At 37.1% G+C, this 24,056-nt stretch overlaps 1 protein-coding gene across 4 annotated transcripts in view; it reads left to right on the plus strand.

The window, feature by feature from the left end:
- Window positions 1-721: 721 nt before the first annotated feature.
- CNOT2 (CCR4-NOT transcription complex subunit 2) overlaps window positions 722-24,056 on the plus strand; it is a 112,037-nt gene continuing 88,702 nt past the window's right edge. For 2 of the 4 annotated variants that reach the window (XM_060025229.1, XM_060025228.1), the window contains exon 1: window positions 722-825. In XM_060025229.1, the coding sequence (XP_059881212.1) occupies window positions 821-825 (5 nt within the window). In that variant the 5' untranslated portion in view covers window positions 722-820. The remainder of the gene's footprint in view (window positions 826-24,056) is intronic. The other 2 variants (XM_060025230.1, XM_060025231.1) reach the window with 2 other exon arrangements.

The raw sequence follows: 24,056 nt of genomic DNA on the forward strand, positions 1-24,056 counted from the left end.
TGGGGACTGGGGAGTGGGAGCGAGGAAAGTGCTATCAATCTAACTCAGCAAAGCTCACCCAACAGTATTTTAAAAACCTGCTCCCCAATATGCTCCCTCCCGACAAGTTAAAAAACAACAACAAAAAAGGAAGGGGGGTGAGTAGAAAATACCAAGGGTTTTTGGCTGAGGGGAACTCACTTTTCAAGAGGTGATGGTGATGTGCTGCCAGTCTCTGGAAGTGCGTGAACAAGCACCGGAGGTTTCGGGGGCTGAGGGAAGAAAAGCGGATAGTGCTCAGATCAGTTTCAGGTGGCTGGAGCGAGGTGGGGCCGGGACGAGGCGGACGTGGAGGGGGGCGGGGTGTCCGACACGAACACAAACACAAACACAATTCGCGTCCCCAGGGAGGGCGGACCGACGCCACCTCATCATTCCCCGCCCCTGGAGCCCGCGGTCCTCCTCGGACCTAGGGCCCGTGGTCCTTGCGAAGCAGCCCAGCCCCAGGGGAGCCGTAGGAGCCGCAGAGGCCCTGCTCGCTGTAACGACTGCGGAGAAGCTACGAACCTCCCCGCGACTCGGTGAGAGACACGGTGGAGGCCGCGGGGAGGAAGGTGAGGGAGTGAAGCGCTCCTCCCCAACCCGTCTCGAACGCGCGGGAAGCGGTCTACCCACCCCCAACTCTGTCCCGTAGGCAATCGCCGCTCCCACCTTCCGCCGCCGCCTCGAGGGAAGTCGGAACGACGGGGGTCACGGCGGGGGTCAGAGGGTAAAGGTCTTGCTCCCAGCAGCCTCCGCGGTGGATACGTCGCCATCTTGGATCCGCGGGACAAGAAAATTCATGCGGTGAGTTTTTGGCAAATTTTCGGAAGTCTGGCAGTGGGGCGCGCGGCGGGGGCGGCGGATTCGGGGCCCCCGCAAGGCGGGGGAATGCCTCGGGGCCGGGCCGGTCGCGCCCGGGGTCCGCGGGCAGCGTCCCGGCCCGCCGCTTCCCGTTGCTTTTGTCTCGGCTCCAATCGAGAGAGGGAGAACGGAGCGGGCGGGGGGGGGTGGTGGCGGTGGAGGGAGGGAGGGGGTGTGTATGGGGAGGGTGGTGGACGGGACGTAAAGCGTCGCTGTAGTCGGGTCGCTGCAGCGGCAGTTCTGGATCCTAGGCCGGGTCCCTTCAGCTGGCGCTGGGGTTTCCCCCAGACTTCTCTCCCCCGGGCTCCCTCCAGCGCGGAGGAGCCTCCGCCGCGCTGCTTCCTGGGGAAGAAGAGAAGGCGGCAGCGGCGGTGGCCAAGGACCCCGGGCCCGCTTTAGACAGCGCTGCCGCCTTCCTGGCAGCTGCCGCGGTCTCTGGCTCTTCACATTCTCTCAATACACGCACATCATCTGCAACTTATGTGTGTTTCTGTGTATGTACACGTAAATGGTGGGGGACACTGGACTGGCTAACGGGCCTCAGGAGCTGCCAGGCCCTTGGGTTCAGAAGGCTATGGGTGGTGGAAGAGAAAGAGTGCAACTGGGATGCTTCCTCTGCTTCCGTACCCGGAGGGTGAAGCTTCCGTGGTCTGGTAGAGACTTAGTCCGGAGAATCCTGGGGCGGCGGAGGAACCCGAGGCGCCTCTGTCTGTGAAGTTGCTAGCCCTAGGTTTCTACTTCCGCCGGGGCCTCTCCACCTTTTGCTGTCTTGGGTCTAACTTAAAAGTTTCGCGGAACAAGTGACTGGGGTTGAAAGAGGCGCTCCTAGTTCTTAGTTTAGGCTCTGTGGTCCGTCTAGGAGAGACAGCCTCTAACTCTTGGTAACTATGGGCCTTGGCGAATACGAGTTTTTTCCTTTTATGAGAACATCTCCAAGGTCTTAGAATTTGCGTTTATTCCAGGCACTGTGGGTATATTACAACTACAAAAGTCTTACATACGGGTACCAACCTCTTGGAAGGAACCTAAACATCAGCTTCCTTCGAATCCTAAGAGATGCCTTCACTTTTCAACATCCAGAAGACCGAATGCAACACATTTTGCTTCAAAACTCTTGGTCAAAGAATCCTACTCCTTTCTTAATCTTCTGGACGGTTTCTAATAATTAAATGCAGTGATATCAACCCTTAGACTCTTGGCGAAATGGTAGGAAGTACCTAGTTAGAATCTGTTCACGAGGGAGGCCATGCTTGAATTTAGAGTTCAAAGTTGAACAGATTTTCTGTCATGCTTGATTTTAGGAATTTCTAGACCTCTAGAATCATAAGTACAGCGTTATTTGCCTCTTAAAACAACATAAGTGGAAGTAATAAAGTAGGGGGGCGGGGCTTAGAAATTTGAAAATATCTCTTTACATACCGGGTTTATGTTGTTGTTTGGGAATACTTGGTATATTTGACGAGTTATTTCCCAAACTCCAGTGAAGACATCTCTTTTGCAATTTTGGAAGATAACTTTATCCCAGATTTAAAGGGTTGCTTAAGAATCACAGTGGACTGAAATGGCTAAATGGCTACATTCAGGTGGTTTGATGTGTACATTCAGATCTCTTTTCATTGAAATACTTCTTAATGGACCAAGATCTTTAGTTAACTTTGTATGTTGAACTCCGCTTCAGTTTGTAGTTCTCGTGTAATATTAAATCTAAAGGAAAAATACAAAGTGCGTGTAAAAAAAAAGACAAAACTTCTCCACTTCTTTTTTGACTTTGTAAGATCCTCATTTAATTTTAAAAAGGTTCTTTACTCTCATTTTTTTTCCTGAGGGCTTGAGTTGCAGTGACTTCTGTGATTACTTTGTATTGTATTTTAGATAGGAATTGAGAAACTTTCACATTTTTTGGCATTCTAATTAATGTAAGCATCATTTGTTGGCAGAACCCTTTTATTCTAAGTATACTGTATAGCGATATCTGTAGCCTAATCTGATACTCTTGGGGAATTAGAATTGCCTGTACATTTAACCAAGCAAGAAATACAACCTTTTAAAGATTTTTAGTTTCTACAATACTTTAGTTTTAAAGTAAATTTATATGGCAGAAAAATGAGGACAAAATGCATGAGTGATTTATATTCCCTTCCATTTCGAAGTACTACTTGATCTTGGAAGATAAACCTCAGAATGATATTCCTCCCCAAGAGAACTAGTTACCTGTGTTTTTACTTAATAACCTTGAATATTTAATTTACTTTTTGATTTTTCATAGGTACTTCACAGTTAGTTATAATCTGAAAATTCTCTTTGTTCAAAAGTAAATACTTAGATTTATGAGTAGATTTCATTAGAAGTGCTTCTAACCCAGTTGTTTTGGTTCTTATCTCTTCAGCAGATACTGGTATTAAAAGTATTTGTATTTTGAAAGACCTTTACAGAATTTTTTGCAACCCGTGGGAAGTTAGAGTTTTACCCTTTTTACTCACAAATATGCTTCATAAGATTTTCTAATAATACAGAAAAATAAAGAAAAGGTATGCTTCACACCTAAATATGAAATAATGACTAGACATTATTAGATTGGTAAAAATAAGGTAACTATTGTTTGCTCTTTAAAAAGCAGTGTTAAACAGTATTTTTTAATTGTCAACATTTTTAACTGTAGGAGGTTCATTTGTGATGATTACATATTTAAAGGCAAACTTTCCATGTGCTTGCTTAATAGGCATTTGAGGACAATTTATGCAAACAGTGATACAATCTTCAGAAAAGATACTACTAAATAAGATTTTGTTACCTAGACTTCTAGTGGATTTCGTAGCACAAAGAAGCAAAAGAAACCAAGGTACCAGGTAGGGCAGTTTTAGAGGCAGAGTTAATCTGAGTTGCACGGTAATGTTTGAATAGAATTACATGCAATATTGGTATCACAATATTGATATCAAAGGATCTAGTGCTGTGACAGGAATCATTCCGGTTGATGATACATGTGATTGTTCTTCCTTACTATGGATGATTTCTACCCATAATACTTAGAGGAGTTGAATTTCATTGTGACTTTTACTAGGTATTTTTGGAAAGATCTATACTAAAATTGGTGTCTGTTGTAGAACGTCTACCTTCGAAAACAAATAGAATGAACACTAGGGTTTTAAGGTTTTAAAATTATTTTGTAATTTTTAACTTGGTTTTGTGCGTTGAACTTTTCCTTCTTCAACTTAAATACTATATATATATATATTTTTTTTTTCTCGTTGCTTTAGTTTTTCTGTTTGACATCCTTTTTTAAACTCTTAAAACTCCTCTCATGACAAGTCATGCTGATATGGCTTGTTTATTTATTTACTTTGTCTATACTATTAGAAATGACTTGGAAAAAAGAATTCCTAATATTTTTTTCTGACATCTTGTTCTCTGAAATACAGATGATAATCTCTTGGTATTATCACTTGGGGATATGCTACATTATGCATTAATAAAATGGTTTACAATGTTTATTTTTTGGTAAGGCCACATAGCTTGTATAATCATGAAATGCAAAATGAATTACCTAAGAGGAAAAAAACAATTTTCCTTTTCTGGACACACTTTAATATTTTGTATATGTTTACACCAGGAACCTAAGTCTATTTAGATATAGCTAGATATTTCGGACATATCTGCCACTTACCCTGAAAGTTTTCCCTTTTTTTGCTTTCATGCATATGTTTTTATGTGGGGCTTGGAGGGGATGGTGGTGGTATTTTTAGTATCACTTCTCTGTTGTTTGACAAATTTCTTATCGTTCAGAACTACTCTGGTGTCACTTTCTTAAAGAAACCTTTCCTGATTTCCCAAATCCTTCTGCTGTACTGCTTTTATTCTTCAAATTTCTATTATTGAATGTATCACATGGTATTGTAATTTACTGTCCATCCCCACCGTCCACCTTAACCTCCACTGGATTGTAAGCACCTGAGAGGTAGGGCTTTGTCATTTATATTTACATTTCTGGTACCTTCTAAGTGCATAATACATAGTAGGTTATCAATAAATATGCAATAAACTGAACTGGTGCCAAATTGTCATTTGACAGTGCAGTCACGTGGTGGGAAACAACAGATTGGAAAAGGGTATGGGAAGAAGGGCATCCTGCATTCCTTTACTTCCTTGAATCATTTCTTACAGTTCTGCTTCTTAATTACCTATGGGAAACTAGATAACCAGCTTCTTAGAAAAATGTGTGTGGAGTGAGTACAGGACTGAGGGAAGGTTGTAAGTAACAAAGTGTTTCTGGCAGTGTTAAGGTCTGTATTTCTTGCTGTATTTTGTATGGCTAAGGTCATTGGTTGAAGGAGATACTTTGTGTTTACCCCATAATACATTTACAGTTGTTTAACGTGAGCTTCTATTAGATTTGGGCTTTTTGACGTTAGATTCTATGTCCTCCTCCTTGGCCCCCACCTTTTTACTCCCAGTGCCTGACCTAGTGCCTAGTACAAAGTAGGAGTTCTCTAGGTTTTGAATACCATTCTCCTTATGAAAACTGGATGAGATGATTTAATGTATTTTTATTGGCTGTCCAAATTTCCAAAAGCTCTAAAAACTGACTTTTTAAAAAAGCAAGTGTGAAGGCAAATTCCAACTGAAATTGGTAGCCTACTCATGGTCTATCTGTGTTAACCTGATTTTCTGTTTTGATGCAGAAATATTAGTATATTTGATGGCAAGTGCTGTCTAGGCCACCCTGGGAGGTGTTAGGTCATATGTAATATATATGCTATCTTAACTTTCTAAAATCTGACAAATTCCAATTCTGAGAAATACGTGGCCTTTAAGGGCTTGAATAAGAGATTGTGCACCAGTTTTGTGTCCCTTTTTTGAACTATAGAAATCAAAACAGTAAATGACTTACAGAATTGCATTTAGTGGAGATGCTAACATTTTTTTAATGAATTTATTTATGGCTGCGTTGGGTCTTGCTGCTCTATTTGCAGCGGTGGTGGGGGGGGCTACTCTTCGTTGCAGTGCTCCAGCTTCTCTTTGTTCTCTTTGCCTTTGCTTCTCTTTGTTGTGGAGCATGGGCTCTAGGTGTGTAGGCTTCAGTAGTTGTGGCTCGCGGGCTGTAGAGCGCAGGCTCAGTAGCTGTGGCACAAGGGCTTAGTTGCTCCGTGGCATGTGGGATCTTCCTGGACCAGGGATCAAACCCGTGTTCACTGCATTGGCAGGCGGATTCTTAACCACTGAGCCACCAGGGAAGTCCCAAGATGCTAAACATTTGACTTAAGATCTTAGAAATGTCTCATTTGCCTACGTATTTTTCATTGACTTTTTTTTCCTTTTTTTTCATTGACTTTAATAACTAAAAGCTACTGAAGATACAGAGAGTATATTATTTTAAAAGAGAGTTTGTTCTAGTACTGGGAACATCAGTTTTTTCTCTGCTTTTAGTGAATTGAAAGGTCTCTCCTTATGTGAAAGTAGATGAGAATGCACGCACAGTACATATTTACTTTGCCAAGGAATGATAAAATAAGCAAGAGGGAGTTTTGTGTTCTGGCACTTTAGGTAACAATGAGTACACTTGGATTTTTTCAAACTTATTGATGTACCATTTTTCCATTTATATATTTGGATGTTGAAACATTGCTCCATCTTGTATCAGCATCTGGACAAAATGTAATGACAGATTATGTAATACAATGTGTTTCCGAGAGGAACATTTGGTTTTGTGTCGTATCTGGCAGGAATGTGTTTTTGTGTTACTTTTTACATTGTAAATTACGATGCTTATTTTTATTTTTTTGCGGTACGCGGACCTCTCACTGTTACAGCCTCTCCCAAACCCGCGTCCCCTACATCGGCAGGCGGACTCTCAACCACTGCGCCACCAGAGAAGCCCTGTGGTTGTCATTTTGATGTTAAGTTTTAAAATAAGGTTAAGTTTTAACATTAACATAAAGATAGAACAATCAAACTGTTTTGATTGGTATGAAAATTAGTAAATGGGAATTTTGAAGGCCATTTTATCCTTGGATTGGACTCAGCATCTAGTGTCTTTCTCACTTAATTTAATGCTACTCTACAGGGAAAATCCTGATTTATCAAATTAAGTAGATGTAAGTAGAAGGTTTGTTTTTTGTTTTTAATTGATCATTCTGAAGATTCAGGATCATTTAATTAAATATGGAAATTTGAAAGAGAAGTATTAGGAAATTTGTGTTTCAAGTTTGACTTTCTGGGAGAATGCAACAGCTGCTCACATATTTTAAAATGATAAACATATTCATCAAGAAACACCAAAACATTTAGTAATAATCCTGTGTTATAGTGAGAGTAAGTAATAATATTATATTACAGGTACTACATTTTACACATTTACTTATTGCACAATTATACTTTGAGGTAATGTGCTAACTTTGTCTTGATTTAATAGTGCATGGAATAGTGCTTTAGGGGTGTCGTTTTTATAATTTTATGTGAGTGAGCATGTCTGGCCTTAGATTAGAAAAAATTCAGAGCTATAGAAACTTTCTAATCTATGCACACTTAAGAGAAATTGTACATATATTCATAGACATGTCAGGCCAAACTTTGAGGTCTGTAGCAAAACTATTTAACCTGATGGAAGAGATAGCAGTCTCCAAATTTTAAATTTGATACATGATGCACTTTTGTGTTACGTATCTAAAATAGATATGTATGTATAAAACAATTATATATAGTCCAGTGCTTCAGGGAATTTGACCTCTGACTGCTATTAAGATGTTTCAGAGCATAGTTTGAAAGTGAAGACTTTTTCTTCTCTCTGCAGATGGAAAGTTCATAGAACTTGCTTGTTTTTGAGTAGACACTTTCAACTAAATCCTTTAATTTGAGTGTTTATTTTCTTCTAGACATTGCTGTAAGTGCTGGGTATATATGATGGTGAACAAGACAAGTTTCCGCCTTCATGGAGCTAATGTGTTAGAGGGGGAGACGGATAATAAACAAGTAAACAATTTCAGAAGGTGGCAACTGTGATGAAGAAAAGGGGGATACGGGTACAGTAATTGGTTAGGGATGGAAGGAGGAGACTATTTAAGGAAGATGATGAGGGCAAGACCTCTCTGGAGGTGGCTTTTGAGCAGAAACTGAGAAAGGAGAAAGCCATGCAAAAATCTGGGTCAATGTGTTTCCAGGCAGAAAGAATAGAAGACCCTGAGATGGAGTCAAGTTTTTCATGTTTGATGAAAACAGGAATTTCATCAGTAGTTACTTAGTGCTTTCTGCATAAATAGGGGTAAACGCTAAAGGGAAAAAGAAAAAGATGATTAAGATGTAAATCTTTGTCTTTCAACTGCTGAAAATGTTGTGATGGACCCAGTAATAGGTTATAGGGAGGAAGAATTTTCATTTAAGAGGCCATGATGTTTTCTGGATCAGGTGTGGGGGGGTATCTTTGTATTAGTGGAAATTATAAAGGAGAGTAAACTTAAAACTTTCTTTGTGTTTGCATAGAATTATCAAAACCTCTAAAAGATTTTGTTTTTGCAATATTTTAGATAGATTTTTCTAAGAAATTAATCAGTAATGATTTTCATGTTTACTTAGACTTCCTTGTACAGTTCAATAAATATTACTAGGTGCCATACACTGTTAGAGATGCAGTGAATACTTGAAGTTCACTTTTTGTGGTGCATGTTATGGGTACATGCTAGAGTAGAACAACCTTGTTTGAGGGAGTTAAAGAGTTGGTTTCTGGTCAGTGATGTTTGAACTGGGTTCTGAAGGGTGATTTGGAGTTCACTTAGGTAGGGGAGGATGCGCAATCAGCATTGCAAATACAAAAAGTCTGGAAGACTAGGCTGGATTTAGAGAATGGCACAGTAATCTATCGTTCTTGATGCAGTTCTGCGACCTCATGAGAAGTTGACTGAGGGAATGAATTTGCCATAGTGTGAGAGACTTTTTTTTACATGATGAGGATTAACCAATTTCTTTTTGACAATGCAAGTGAAAATCAGATTTGTGCTTCAGGAGGAAATTTTAGATTCCACAGACGATTTATAATTAAATTTACAAGCTTGATGCTTTAGTGTATTTCTAAAGTTTTTGAAGGATTTTTTTTCTCTCTGTTAGAGAAATTATAGAGTTATTCTGTATTCATATTGGCAGGATTTTTAATTATTAAGAACTTTGAAAGTCTGTAGTTTATCTTCCGGAGAACTTGTTATACATATAAACCGATGTCCATAATGAAAAGTTTTATATTAATGGATGGAATTTGTTATGTAAGTTTTAGGGCAGGCAGAGTTTGAATGTTGTTATTTGACATTATTTGCAGGCATGAGATTTAACATTACTTCAGTAAATTAGAGTAATACCAAAAAAATCTAAATTAGCAATATAATCATTCATAGGAGCTTATGCCTATAATATATTGCTAGCAGTGCATATTTTACAATGCTGAGGTGTGTGTGTTCTTCAAAATACTGTACATAACAGCTGTGCATTTATTTTAGGTTGCTAGCATTATTTATTCTGACATTGAAAAAAAAAGAGCCCAAATGAATGTTTTTAAATAAAAAGAATTGATTCCCTAAGAATGCAGTTTGAGCAAATTACTACTTTGATAGTATGCATTATATACCACTTTTTCATAGCAAACGTTAATGATTCTACGTGATGACTTGGAGCTGCCCAAGTTGCCTAATTGTTTAGTTCATTTTTGACTGAATAAAATGGAGCTCATTATAACTATTTCCTATTAAAGGGAGTTATATTTTGCTGGAATTTTACATGATTTTGTTAAAGTCTCTGGTACTAACCAGCCTGAGTTGGAATCACCAATTATGCTTTTAATTACCTGTGTAACTTAATCCTCTCTAAACTTCAGTTTTCTCACTCGAAAAATGTGGATAGGTAACTGTTTACCTCATAAGGTTGATATTAGGAATAAAGCCTCTTGTGGGTGTTTTTGTTTGTTTTTTGCTTTTGTTTTTGGAGTGGGACTTGCCACTTAAATATGAGCTTCTGAGGCAAATGAGAATTATCCACAATTTGTTTCATAGAGTACACCATGCTTTTTTTTGTATCAAATTTATAATGTAAACAAGAAGAGTGCAATTTTGTTCTTACAGTCTAGACATGTTTTTCCTACGAGGAATTTTGTTTAGATGGTGTTGTGTTAAGTATTATGTGTAATATTCTGGGTAGCATAGATACATTTTTTTTTAACATTTTTATTTCAGGAAGGAGCTTTTTTTTTTTAAAGTGTTTTCAGCCATTCTCTAATGTGGTTTAATTAATTTATTTATTTTTGCTGTGTTGGGTCTTCATTTCTGTGCGAGGGCTTTTTCCAGCTGTGGCAAGCGGGGGCCACTCTTCATCGCGGTGCGCGGGCCTCTTACTATCGCGGCCTGTCTTGTTGCGGAGCGCAGGCTCAGCAGTTGTGGCTCACGGGCCCAGTTGCCCTGCGGCATGTGAGATCCTCCCAGACCAGGGCTCAAACCCATGTCCCCTGCATTAGCAGGCAGATTCTCAACAACTGCGCCACCAGGGAAGTCCAGCATAGATACATTTTAGCATTGCTCTATCTGAAGCATTTGGCATGGTGCATGGCACCTAATAGGCATTTAATAATTCCTTTGTTAAATGGGATAAATCTAATGGGAGAGCATTGACTTAGGACTCGGACTGTGTCTACCACTTACAGCCTGAGTTAGGTTATCTATAGCAAGTTACTTCTCTATGCCTTAGTTTCCATTTCCTTAAAATTAATAAAATATCTTCTCTTAGGCTTATTTAGAGGATCAATTACAGTGTAAAACACCTGACAATAGGTTCTTAGCAATGTTGGTTCCTCTTTTCCTTTATACAGAGTAAATATTTCAGAATTCTGGAGGAAGTTCAGAGGAAATATTTAATATAGCACCTATAATTTACTTTTTGGAAGTTGCGAAAGGTCACTTATTTACCTTTGAGCGTGTGCTCTTCTTTAATGGAGGCATAATATATTATTTTGGAAGACTACCACACTTGGATTCAGAAGATGGGTGCTAGTCTGGGCTCCATGAATTTATTAGCTATGTGTCTGGGCAGATTAGTATTGGAAAACCTCAGCTTTTTAGTCATTTATACCTCCTAATGTTGCTGATGAGAACTGAGGTATTGAAAGCAAAAATGTTTGGCTAACTGTAAAGCATGTGAAATTACGGTAATGAGTCCTGATTATTAGTGGTTGTAATGAAACTAGTAGTTTCTTAAGTTGTGTGGTTCATTTATTCATTCACTCATTCAATTTACCTTGTGGTACTGCTGCATTCATATGGTTTGCCCTTCATTTTTATTTAATTAAATATTTGGGTATTGGAGTGGGGAGCGTGGAAGAGTGCGGGAAAAAATGATTCTGCTATGTCTCAGGGTAGGCAGTTAATACTTGCATATTTTTTTGCATGATGAGGTCCTGATACTTTCTGTGTAAGTGTATATAACAGGAGGTCTACCTTGTCTTCATTCCCTCTTCATTAAGGGTGAAAGATTTTGAATATTCTGGTTTATTCCTTGTTTCTGTAACCTGTGTTCTTTCTCCTTATTATTGTTAGCCAGACATATTTTTGTGAACATCATGCATGCCTTTTTTCCCTACAAATAAAATTCATTTGTAATTTATAATTAGAGCATTGAGAAGTCAGTGCAGTAGTTTGAAACTGTTGTATATTCTTTGCATTATTTAATGTGTATGAATAATTTTAAAGATCTTTTGGGTCTGAGCCTTTTGAAGCACTAAAATAAATACCATATAAGGAAAGTAGAATAGTACTAAGTAGCTGCAGTAGCAAAGTAAGGAAAGTGAATCACAGAGTAATGAATTTGGAAAATGATTGTGTATTGAAGGGAAAGGCATTGCTTTTCATGTCACCCTTCTAAAAATCTAGTTAGTGATGGTATGTGCTTGTGAGTTCTGCTGATTGTGATTAATCTCGTACTGTTATTTTAAAAAGTTGCTTTCAAGTAAAATATGTTTTCCTTCTAAAAACATATAGTAAAACTCTAGAAACTGGAAACTTGCCACCCCCAATTCTCAGGTTGCTCCTCCATTTTTCATATATCTAAGGCAAATAATTTTAAATGGAGCAAAGACAACTCTCTCCTATCTAAAACTTACATATATAACTTATAAAACTTATAAAATAAACTCCTCCGTATCTTCAGATCCTGAACAAGATACGCCCCTTTATGATTTTTGATGGTTGTAATAATGAATAATGATTGTCAGGTACAGCAGTATGCTCAGGCATCAAATATTGATTTATGTCCACTGTGTTTATTATTCTAAGAAGAAGATGATTTGTTAGCACATTTTAGAAAAGTTTACAAAGCCAAAGTCTTTTTACTTAATTTGCTCCAATTAAGTAGAAGTCATTAGAGAATTCATTCTTCAGAATAGTCTACAACCTGAACTACGTGGTTAAATAGATTTTATTTTTATTGTATATGCCAGCCTTGGGCAAATAATGTACATGCCAAAATCCCAAGACATGGTAAAGATATGTATTTTTGCTTTTGCAAAATTAGACTGTCAGTTTTAACAGTATTTCAGAAATAGTGTTTATTTCTGATTTATCAGTTGGCACAGAAAAAGGACAGTTACGTTCCTTTGATTTCTAACATTATTCAAATTAATGTATGGAGATTTGAATTTTTCAAAGGGAAGACTCTTGTAATAGAAATGATGTTCTTTTTTTAATATAAATTTATTTATTTATTTTTGGCTGCATTGGGTCTTTGTTGCTGTGCACAGGCTTTCTCTAGTTGCAGCGAGTAGGGGTTACTCTTCGTTGCGGTGCACAGGCTTGTCATTGCCGTGGCTTCTCTTGTGGAGCACGGGCTCTAAGTGCACGGGCTTCAGTAGTTGTGGCTCGCGGGCTCAGTAGTTGTAGCACATGGGCTTAATCGCTCCAGGGCATGTGGGATCTTCCTGGACCAGGGCTCAAACCCGTGTTCCCTGCATTGGCAGGCGGATTCTTAACCACTGCACCACCAGGGAAGTCCCAGAAATGATTTTCTTATAACCTATACCTATTTTGTAGTTTTGGATTCTTGAATACAGATATATATTATTGCAGCATACCAAGGAAGTAATACTGTTATTGAGTGGCTGAAGCAAATGCGAGGTTATGTGCTGAAGGAGACTGTGGTTTAAAAAAAGTAGTTATAATGGCATATACTTATTACAGAAGAAGTGGAAAATAAAGATGAGGAAAAGAAGAAAATAAAAATGACTTGCAGTCCTGCAAACTAGAAGACTGTTAACCTGGGCAAACATTATTTGTTGTTTCCACTGTTTGTGTGTGTGTGTATGTTTAAAAGCACTCCAGTCTCTTTTGGTTTTTCTCCCTGATATTAAAGTAACAAAAATGAATGTGGAAAATTTGGAAAATTAAGAGAAGTATAAAATAAGAGGAGGGATTTCCCTGTTGGCACAGTGGTTAAGAATCTGCCTGCCAATGCAGGGGACACGGGTTCGAGCCCTGGTCCAGGAAGATCCCACATGCCCCGGAGCAACTAAGCCCTTGTGCCACAGCTACTGAGCCTGTGCTCTAGAGCCCGCGAGCCACAGATACTGAAGCCCGCGCACCTAGTGCCTGTGCTCCGCAACAAGAGAAGCCACTGAAATGAGAAGCCCATGCACTGCAATGAAGAGTAGCCCCCGCCCACCGCAACTAGAGAAAGCCCGCGCGCAGCAATGATGACCCAACACAGCCAAAAATAAAATAAATTTATTTAAAAAAATAAAAGAGATAAAACATCCACAGACAACCAGTCTTTTCATTTTTGTAATAGGGAAATTGGGCTATACTTACTGATTTATCATCTCTGTGTTTTTTTAAAATTTACATCATAAGCATTTTCCAGTGTCATTTAGTATTTACCCAAAATATGATTCTTAATGGCCAGAGCATAACTGACCTAATGATTCCTTATTATTGAACATTCAATTTTATTTTGATTCTCCACTTATATAAGTAGCACTGTGATGAATAGTTTTGTATCTGAATTTTTGTTCACATATTTGGTTATTTCTTTAGAAAACACTTCTGTAAGTATAATTATTATTTTAAAGTATTAGAGGTACTTTCAGTGCTTATTATGTAATGCTGTGTCCTTAGTCGAATTACTTTTCAAGCTTTAGTGCCCTCTCCTGTAAAATAGGTATAATGATGATATTTATCTCGGGATTGTTAGGAGTGAATGACAGTATATGCACAGTGTTTAGCTCGGCCTGTAGCACAAAGGATACCTCTTAGAGGCTTTCCTCAACTGCTCTTTCTTAAGTAGGCCCCTCCTCCTGTAGCATCTCTTACAATTAATCATTATTTAACAGTTTGTCTCATTCCACCACTAGAGGTTGAGAAGGGATCAAGTCAGTTTTATTTACTAATGTGTATTTGAAGCCTCATATAGGGCCTGACAAATATTTGTTGAATGTATGAAAAGTTATTTTCCAAAGCTTTTAATATTTACTTGCCTTACAGCAAGGCTGTGCCAGTTTACATTCTCACCAGCTATGTGTGAATTATCTTTTTTACTTTGTCAGTGAAACTGAGTATAGTATGGTTGTGTAAAAAAAAAATTGTCCTAAATTTTGAAGGTGTAAGCTTATAATTTAAAAAAAGTTGAATTGTTTTGTTTTTCTGAAGAGTGAATCTTTTTATTGTGTAATTTGTGTTTTACCTGTTTTCTGTTCATATTCTTTATTGTCAGCAATAATAAGAATAAAAATAAGAATAAGAGTAAAATAATTATAATCCTGTTGGTGGTCCCTTCCTAGGCATCCTGTGGGGAAAAGTAAGTAATATTTCCTGTGGGAAAAAGTAACTAATAATTAATATTACACAAATAAATGAAGTTAGCAAACATATAGTGGTACTGTACCAAAATTGACGACAAAGTAGTTTAAACAGGTTAAAGTGACAATGTGAAAGTTTAAGGAGATTTTTGTCTAATATACTGTAGCAACACTAAAAATGTAGCTAAGATGTTATGTTAATGCAAAAATCAGATTATATTTTTACTGTTTTCTTAAGCTTATGCTGTCTGGAGGGCAATTTGATATCCATGGATAAATTTGAAAAGATTAAGTGGTTTGCTAGTGGAGAGTATGCAAAGTAAGATTTAGGTACTTTATTAGATACTTTGTGTGTTATTTATTCATTCATTTGACAAATGTTTAACTCCTGTTATGTGTCAGGCACTGTTCTAAGGGAATTATAGTGTACAAAATAAAAAATAAAACATGGTTTGGCAGATGGTGGTGTGGGTATGGAGAGAAAGAGACCAAAGGAGTATGATGTATGTATGGGATTCAGATTTAAATTGGTCATGGAAGTCCTCCCCTAGAAAGTGATTGAGTGAGCCTGTGGTGAGGGACCAATCCCGTGCATATTCAGGAGAAAGGGGTTCCAGGAAGCGACAAAAACAAGAGCAAATGCCCTGGGAGAGGATGTTTTATGATTTGATGTATTATGATTGAAAAATTGCCGGAAGTCTATGTGGCTGGAGTGTGGTGGGAAGGGAGGAGAATGGTAGATGGGTGAAGAAAAGGTAGGGACTAGAGGTAAGTTAGGAAAGATTTTGTAAAGCCATCATAAGGTCTTTGGCTTTTACTTTATGTAAAATGATCTTACATATACTCTTCACAGTTGTTATGCAAAGTTTGTTGAATGCTTCTCATTTTACAGTTGATTAAATAAAGGTTCTGTAGGACAGCCTATAATTAACTTCTCCAAGTTCATATAGCTAATGAGTGGCAGAACTAAGATAAAAACTTAGGTCTTTGACTTCAAAGCTTATGACTTTTCTTTACACTGTTATTCTTCTTGCTCTAGTATATTTCTGGAGGCATTCACTTTTTTTCCCCCCTTAAACCAGGATCCATAGTGTGGATTCAGGTTGAGTGTCGATGCACACGTGTGTGACTGAAAGAAAAAAAAAAACCCTCAGAAAACAGTTTCCTTACTGCAAGATGCATTCAGATGCATTCAGATGTTTTATATATATGTTTCTATATATCATGGTAGTTTTGACTCACTTGATTTCATGGCCCACTGTTGGAGTCTGTATTTTGAAAATCACTGCACTGTTTCTTTTGGAATACCAGAAGTTCCATATTTATCTATGGCTCTGAATTATGCTAAGTGTGGCTTCTATGTTTACTTAAAAAGCATTTCTTATATCTATAGAACTAGCTCTTAAATTGGGAAGCAAATGTAATGCAATTAGTAGATTACAAAAATATATATGTAACATTTGAAGATTCATATATGATTTAAATTCCTTGCAGGAAAAACTGTAACTTAGTAAGGAAACTTTAGTTGGCTGAATTAAATCTTGTAGTAAGAGGACAGGGCAGTTAAGAACAAGGAAGCTAATGCTGCTAGTATTACTATTACTGATTTCTGTCAAATGTTTATTATACTAAGATTTTTTTTAAAGCACATTAATATGTTACTTAAATATTTTAGGAAGATTTAAAATATATTTACATGTATCTCCTATTAAGATTTTGCTTTCTCAGGGCAGGACCCATTTTCATTTGGTATCTATAGGAACTAATGCCATTCTTTTTCTTTTTCTCAAGGTTTTTTCTTACCATTCTTTTTTTTTTTTTTTTGCGGTACACGGGCCTCTCACTGTTGTGGCCTCTCCCGTTGCGGAGCACAGGCTCAGCGGCCGTGGCTCACGGGCCCAGCTGCTCCACGGCATGTGGATCTTTCCGGACTGGGGCATAAACCCGTGTCCCCTGCATCGGCAGGCGGACTCTCAACCACTGCGCCACCGGGGAAGCCCTTACCATTCTTATTTTTAAATAACTTTGTTAAGTAAGTTTACGTATAATACAAGACAGCCATTTAAGTTTTTTTAACAAGAGTTTTGACAAATTTATGTACCATGTAACCATCACCACAGTCCAGATAGAAACATTCCCATCACACCCAGAGTTCTTATTCCAGGCAGTCTTCATTTGTAGCCACAGGCAAACCTCTGATTTGCTGTCTGTCACTGTAGATTAGAATTCTTTTTAGAGGTTTGAACAAATGGAATTGTACAGTATGCATTCTTTTGTGCCTGACATCTTTTGCTCAACGTAATATTTTTGCTTCCTCAGGGTTGTTTCGTGTACCAATCACTCATTTCTTTTGGATAGTTTTTTGTTGTGCTCTTGTAACTGGGCCTAAAAACATGTTGGTTGAATGAATGCGTATTTGGTACAGTGAGTATCCCTCCCTCCACAGTTTTGCTGCATTTCTTCCTCTATCATGAGGACGCTAAATCCTCTTCCAGATTGTGTGTTGCTAGACTTAAATTTATGTATCGATTATGTGAAGGTGTGATTTAATAGTAAAAAATGTTAAAGGTTTACAGCTAAATGACCTTGACATGAAACCTTGTCCTTGTTCTACCATCCTATACATACAGGCAAGTTACTTAACCTTTCTGAAGCTTAGTTTCCTTTTTTCTAAATTGGAGGTAATTATACTTAACTTGAATATTGTTGAAGTATTAAAGGTGTTGTATATAAACATTGTATGTAAAGCAAACATACTAGGCTCTTGTAAAAATAGGAGTGTAATTCAATGGTGTTTATTGGGTGGTGGTGTCTAGCATCTCCTTTTTACCTACTTAACAAAATTGTGCCTACCCATGTAGCTGCAGTTTTGTATTTTTTATTAGTATTCATTAGTAATTTGAAGAAACACGTGTTTATGCATACTAAAAGTTTCATCTAATGAAAGTGATTAAGGTCTTGATTAGTTTACTTTAGTCTGGGGTCCCCAACCCCTGGGCTGCGGACTAGTACTGGTCCTCTGCCTGTTAGGAACCAGGCCACACAGCAGGAGGTGAGCGACAGGTGAGTGAGCGAAGCTTCATCTGCTGCTCCCCAGCTGCTCCCCATCGCTCTATCCCCATCACTCGCATTACTGCCCAAACCATCTCCCCGCGCCCCCCGCCCCCGTTCCCCGCCGGTCTGTGGGAAAATTATCTTCCACAAACTGGTCACTGGTGCCAGAAAGGTTGGGGACCGCTGCTTTAGGTCACAAAATTTCTGCTAATTAAAATTCTAATAAAAATAATAAGTCATAAAACTTTTTTAACAGCTTGGAAGGCTTAGTAAATTATAAAGAATGGGGAAAAAGACCAGTAATATCAACTCTTCGTTATTGGTGGATAATTATTTCAGAGTAATATGCTAGTGGGGAGTAAGCAACCAGGAAACTAACGTTTTTTTCAGTTACGTTCTGTAGTAGGTGCTGTTCTCTTACCGTTTATTCATTCAGCAAATTTTAATTAATGCCTGCTAGGTAGCAGATACTTTTCTAGGACATACTTTTCCACCTCACTTTTGTGGACTTCTGAGATTGATGATGATGATGGTGGTTATTTTAAATCCTCTGTATGTTTGTTGAGTGCAGTAATATTTTTATTTGGCCTTGGAACTGAGGAGAGTTAATGTGGGTTTTAGCAGATTAAATCAGTAGTGTGTACTTGTGGCCAGAAGATAGTTTTAAACTTATGTAAATAACTAAAAAGTTATTAAATTTTATATTTTGACCATAAACATTGATTGTGCTTGTATCAAATTGGACTTGACCTTTGGAAAGAACAAATTAAAATGTTAGGGGAATAATAGTAGGTTTTGCTGCTTGTGTATGGTATGTAGAAATTTGAGAATAAGGACACCAAATTTTGAAGGATATCTTTTAGTTGTTTTTTCACTACAAAATTTTAGTTTGCCAATATGTCACATTTTTTAAAAGCTTTTACAGGATGAGTCTAATTGATTTGTTGTCTTATTGATAACTGTTTAAACCAAATATTGATAACTGTTTAACTGCACAATCAGTAGGAAAACGTTATTAGATGAAAACAGGACAAAGGATGGTTCAGTCTGACAATGTGTAATGTAGAAGAAGAGTTAACAGAAAAAGTACAAAGTGGAAATTAAGTGGGGTTATACGTGGTAAAAAAGTGGGACAGATGATAGAGTAAATTGTGCCTTTGAAGATAGAAAAAAATGAGTTAAGATTCTTAAAAACTAGTATTCAGTTTTTAGGCATTCAGATAGACTAGAAATATCTTCATTTAGGTTAATCCTGAGTGCTTTATACCCCAAGGGATCAATGAAGATAGGAGTGTGTTCGTTATTTCAGTATTTCAAAAATCAAACCTAATTAAAATTAGTATTCTTGGCTTTTCGTAAACAGTATATCAGTTTATGGTAATAGTGGTCATTTTCTGTAGATTAAAATCCCTTGGTTAGTTACATGTGTTTAATAAAGAGAGAAAACTATTTTATTTAATAAGATGATAAATAGGAGAAAATACTTTTGAGTCCTTACTGAACAGGTGAGCCTTTTTATACACACACACACACACACACACACACACACACACACACACACACACACACACACACACACACACACACACACACCCCTCATCCTTTGAATGATGACTTACCAATTGTAATCTCAGAAAGTAATTCCTATTACTTTTATCCAGTATACCTTTTGCAATATCACAATACTCTCTGTCTGGCTTAACATTTATCACTATCAAAAATCATTTCTGTTCATTATTTTCTAGCTACATGAAAATTCCATGAGAGCAGGTATCTTTCCTGTCTTATTTTTACTTAGTATCTTGACTGTATCTCCAGCACCTAGAGCAATGTTACATCCCACCAGCGATGTATGAAGGATCCAGTTTTTCCATTTCCTCTCTAATACTTGTCTACTTTTGTGAATGTAGCCATTCTTGTGTGTTTGATCTCATTGTGGTTTTTATTTGGATTTCCCTAATGACTAATGGAAATCTGTTAATCTATTTAAAAAATCCTGTTGGGATTTTGATTGGCATTGTATTTAATTGATCTATAGATCAATTAGAAGAGAGTTGACATCTTAATTATATTGCTTTCCAATTCTTAGACATAGTATGTCTTTTATCTCATCAGTGTTTCATTGTTTTCACCATACAGAACCTGCACATGTTTTGTTAGATTTATAACTATGTATCTCATATTTATGCCTGAATGTCTAATTTTGAGGAAACTATTTGGAGCTGTACTAGCTATTCCTAGCATACAGAAGTAGGATTTTGTTCATATCTTGATCTTGCTTTTGACCTTGCAAAACTTACATAGTAGTTCTAGTTTTTTTGTAAATGGTTTAGCATATTTTACTCAGGCAGTCCGTGCCATCTTCAGATAGGGAAGATTTATTTTTTCTGTTTTTCCAATCTCTGTTTTTTTGTTTGTTCATTTCTTTTTCTTGCATAATTGTACTGCCTGGGACATCCTTGCCTGATTTGTAGTCTTAAAGTGTTAACAGCTTTATTAAGTTGTAATTCACATACCATGTTTTAACTCACCCATCTAAGATGTGCAGTTCAGTGGTTTTTAGTATTTTCACAGAGCTTTGCAAACACCACCACAGTTAATTTTAGAGCATTTTTCTCACCTCAGAAAGAACTCTTATACCCTTTAGCAGGCCCTCCCCTTTTCTTTCAACTCCCACCTCCGCCCAGCTTCAGGCAGCCACAGATCTACTTTCTGTCTCTACGCACTTCCCTATCCTACACATTTCATGTAAGTGGAATACATGGTCTTTTGAGACTGACTTCTTTCACTTGGCATAATGTTTTCAAAGATCATACATGTTGAAGCATTTAGCAATATCTTAATCCGTTTATTGCTGAAGAATATGCTGCAGTATGGATATATCCCATTTATTCATTTATCAGTTGATGGACATTTCCATTGTTTCTACTTTTTGACTATTATGAATAATGATGTTATGGATATTGTGTACAAGTTTTTGTATAGATTTTCATTTTGTGTATGTTTTCATTTCTCTTGGTTGCATACATAGTAGAATTGTTTGGTCAAATCATGATACTGTGTTTAACCTCTTCAACTGCCAGACTATTATCCAAAGCAGCTGTACCATTTTTATTTCCACCAGCAGTGTGTGAGAGTTTCAATTTCTCCAAATCCTGGCTAATACTTGCTATTATTTGTCATTTTTATTGTTGTCATCCTCCTGTGTATGTTGTAGATACCTGATTTACATTACCCTGGTGGTTAATGACATGAACATTTTTTTGTGTACATATTTGGCTACAAATATGTGTTGTCTTCTTTGGAAACATGTCTATTCGGATCCAGATCCTTTGTTTAGTTTTAAACTAGTTTTAAACTAAACTAGTTTGCCTTTTTATTAACCAGTTGTAAGAGTTCCTTGTATACTCTAGGTACAGATTCCTAACTAGATATGTAATTTTCAAATATTTTCTCGCATTCTCTGGGTTTTATTTTTACTTTTTTAATGGTATATTTTCATCACAAACGTTTTTAATTTTGATTAAATCCAGCATATTATCTTGTTACTCATGCCATCATGTTGAAGAACCTAAGGTCACGAAGATTTATCCCTCTGTTTTCTAAGAGTGTTATAGTTTTAGCTCATGCATTTATGTTTACAGCCCATGTGAATTAATTTTTGTATGTGATGTGAGAAAAGGGGTCCAGCTTGATTCTTCTGCATGTGGGTATTAAGTTGTCCCAGCACCATTTGTTGAAAAGACTATACTTTCGCCCATGGAATTATCTTGGCATCCTGTCTAAAATGAAATGACCATAAAATGTCAGGGTTTATTTCTAGACTTTCAATTCTTTTTTGTTGCTATATCTGTTTTCAAGTCTGGAAGAATGAATCCTTCAACTTTGTTCTTTTTCAAGATTGTTTTTATTAGTCTGAGTGCCTTGAATTTTTGGAATAACTTGTCAGTTTCTTCAAAGAAGCCAGATTGTTTTGAGTCAGTAGATCAGTTTGGGGAGTATTGCCATCTATGTATTCTGGTCTTTGTACTGTCTTTTCCATTTATATGATTGATCTTTAGGTTTTTCAACAATGTTTTATAGTTTTCAGAAGATAAATTTTGTAGTTCTTTTGTTAAATGTATTCCCAAGTATTTCATTCTCTTTGATGCTTCATAACTGGAATTGTTTTCTTAATTTCATCTTCAGATTGTTCATTGTTAGTATATAAAAATGCAGTTGATTTTTGCATATTTGTTTTATACTCTGCAAACTTGCTGAACTTTTTTTTTTAAATAAATTTATTTATTATTTTTGGCTGTGTTGGGTCTTTGTTGCTGTGCGTGGGCTTTCTCTAGTTGTAGCGAGTGGGGGACTACTCTTTGTTGCAGTGCGCGGGCTTCTCATTGCGGTGGCTTCTCTTGTTGTGGAGCACGGGCTGTAGAGCGCACGGGCTTCAGTAGACGCGGCACGTGGGCTCAGTAGTTGTGGCTCACGGGCTTAGATGCTCCGCAGCATGTGGGATCTTCCTGGACCAGGGCTTGAACCTGTGTCCCCTGCATTAGCAGGTGGATTCTTAACCACTGCGCCACCAGGGAAGCCCTGCTGAAGTCTTTTATTAAACTATTATAAAATCTATTACAGACGGTCCCCAACTTATGATTGTTTGACTTGAATTTTCAACTTTACAGTGGTACAAAAGTGATATGCATTAAGTAGAAACTGTACTTACAATTTTGAATTTTGATCTTTTCCCAGGCTAGCGATATATGGTAGGAAACTCTCTAGTGATGCTGGGCAGCAGCAGCAGCAAGCCACAAGCTCCCAGTCAGCCACGTGATCATGAGGGGAAACAACCAATACAGGCATACCTTTTTTTTATTGTGCTTCGAAGATATTTTGTTTTTTACAAATTTAAGGTTTGTTGCAACTCTGCGTCGAGCAAATCTGTTGGTGCCAGTTTTTCCAACAGCATTTGCTCACTTTGTGTCTCTGTGTCACATTTTGTTAATTCTTGCAATATTTTAAACCTTTTCATTATTATTTTGTGTGTGATCAGTGAGCTTTGATGTTACTGTTGCAAAAAGATTATGACTTGCTGAAGGCTCTGATGATGGTTAGCAATTTTTAGCAATAAAGTATTTCTTAACTTATTATTTTAATTGAAGTAGAGTTGATTTACAATGTATTAATTTCTGGTATACAGCAAAGTGATTCAGGTAGGGTGTGTGTGTGTGTGTGTGTGTGTGGGTGTGTGGGTGTGTGTATTGTTTTTCAGATTCTGTTCCATTATAGGTTATTACAAGATACTGAATATAGTTCCCTGTGCTATATAGTAGGACCTTTTTTATCTATTTTATTTTTTTGTAGTGTGTATCTGTTAATCCCAATCTCCTAATTTATCCCCCTCTTCCCCTTTGGTAATCAAAGGGTAAGTTTGTTTTCTATGTCTGTGAGTCTATTTCTGTTTTGTAAGTAAGTTTATTTGTATCATTTTTTTAGATTCCACATATAAGTGGTATCATATGATATTTGTCTTTCTCTGTCTGGCTTACGTCACTTAGTATGATAATCTCTGGGTCCATCCATGTTGCCGCAAATGACATTATTTCATTCTTTTTTATGGCTGAGTAATATTCATATATATATATATTCCTATATATGTAAGAATACATACACACCCATATATATGTATGTATGTATATACACCACATCGTCTATCCATTCATGTGTTGATGGACATCTAGGTTGTGTTATTTTTATATTTGCAGTCTGACAGTCTGATTGGATTCTTTAATCATTTATTGATACATTTAATATTGGTATTGGTGTAGTGGAATATATGTCTCCCATATTGCTATATTTTCTGTATGTTTTCATTTCTTGTTGTTTTGTTCCTCCTTTACTGCTTTCTTTTGCATCAAGTGGTGTTTTTCTACTATAACATTTTAGTTCCTTTAATGTTATTTACACTATATTCTTTTATATTATTTTTTTAGTTGTTGCACTAGGGCTTACTGTATTCTTATTAGGATTTACTTCAGATGTACTAATTTAGTTCCAGTGAGATACAGAAATTTTATTCCTGTATAGCTCTATTCCCTCTTCTCCCTTTTTGTGCTGTTATTGTTGTACATATTGCAGCTGAATATTTTATAAACCCAACAATATGTTGTTATTATTTCATATGATTTTATCTTACTTAAAGAAACTCAGAAAAGAAGGGAGAGCAAGTATATTCCCAGAATAAGGCTTATTCATTCATCATTTATTAATCTTTGGATATTTTGTTGAATTTGATTTGCTAATATTTTGTTGAGGATTTTTGCAAAAA

The sequence above is a fragment of the Delphinus delphis genome, chromosome 11 (genome assembly GCF_949987515.2).
Source record: "Delphinus delphis chromosome 11, mDelDel1.2, whole genome shotgun sequence".
NCBI lineage: Eukaryota > Metazoa > Chordata > Mammalia > Artiodactyla > Delphinidae > Delphinus > Delphinus delphis.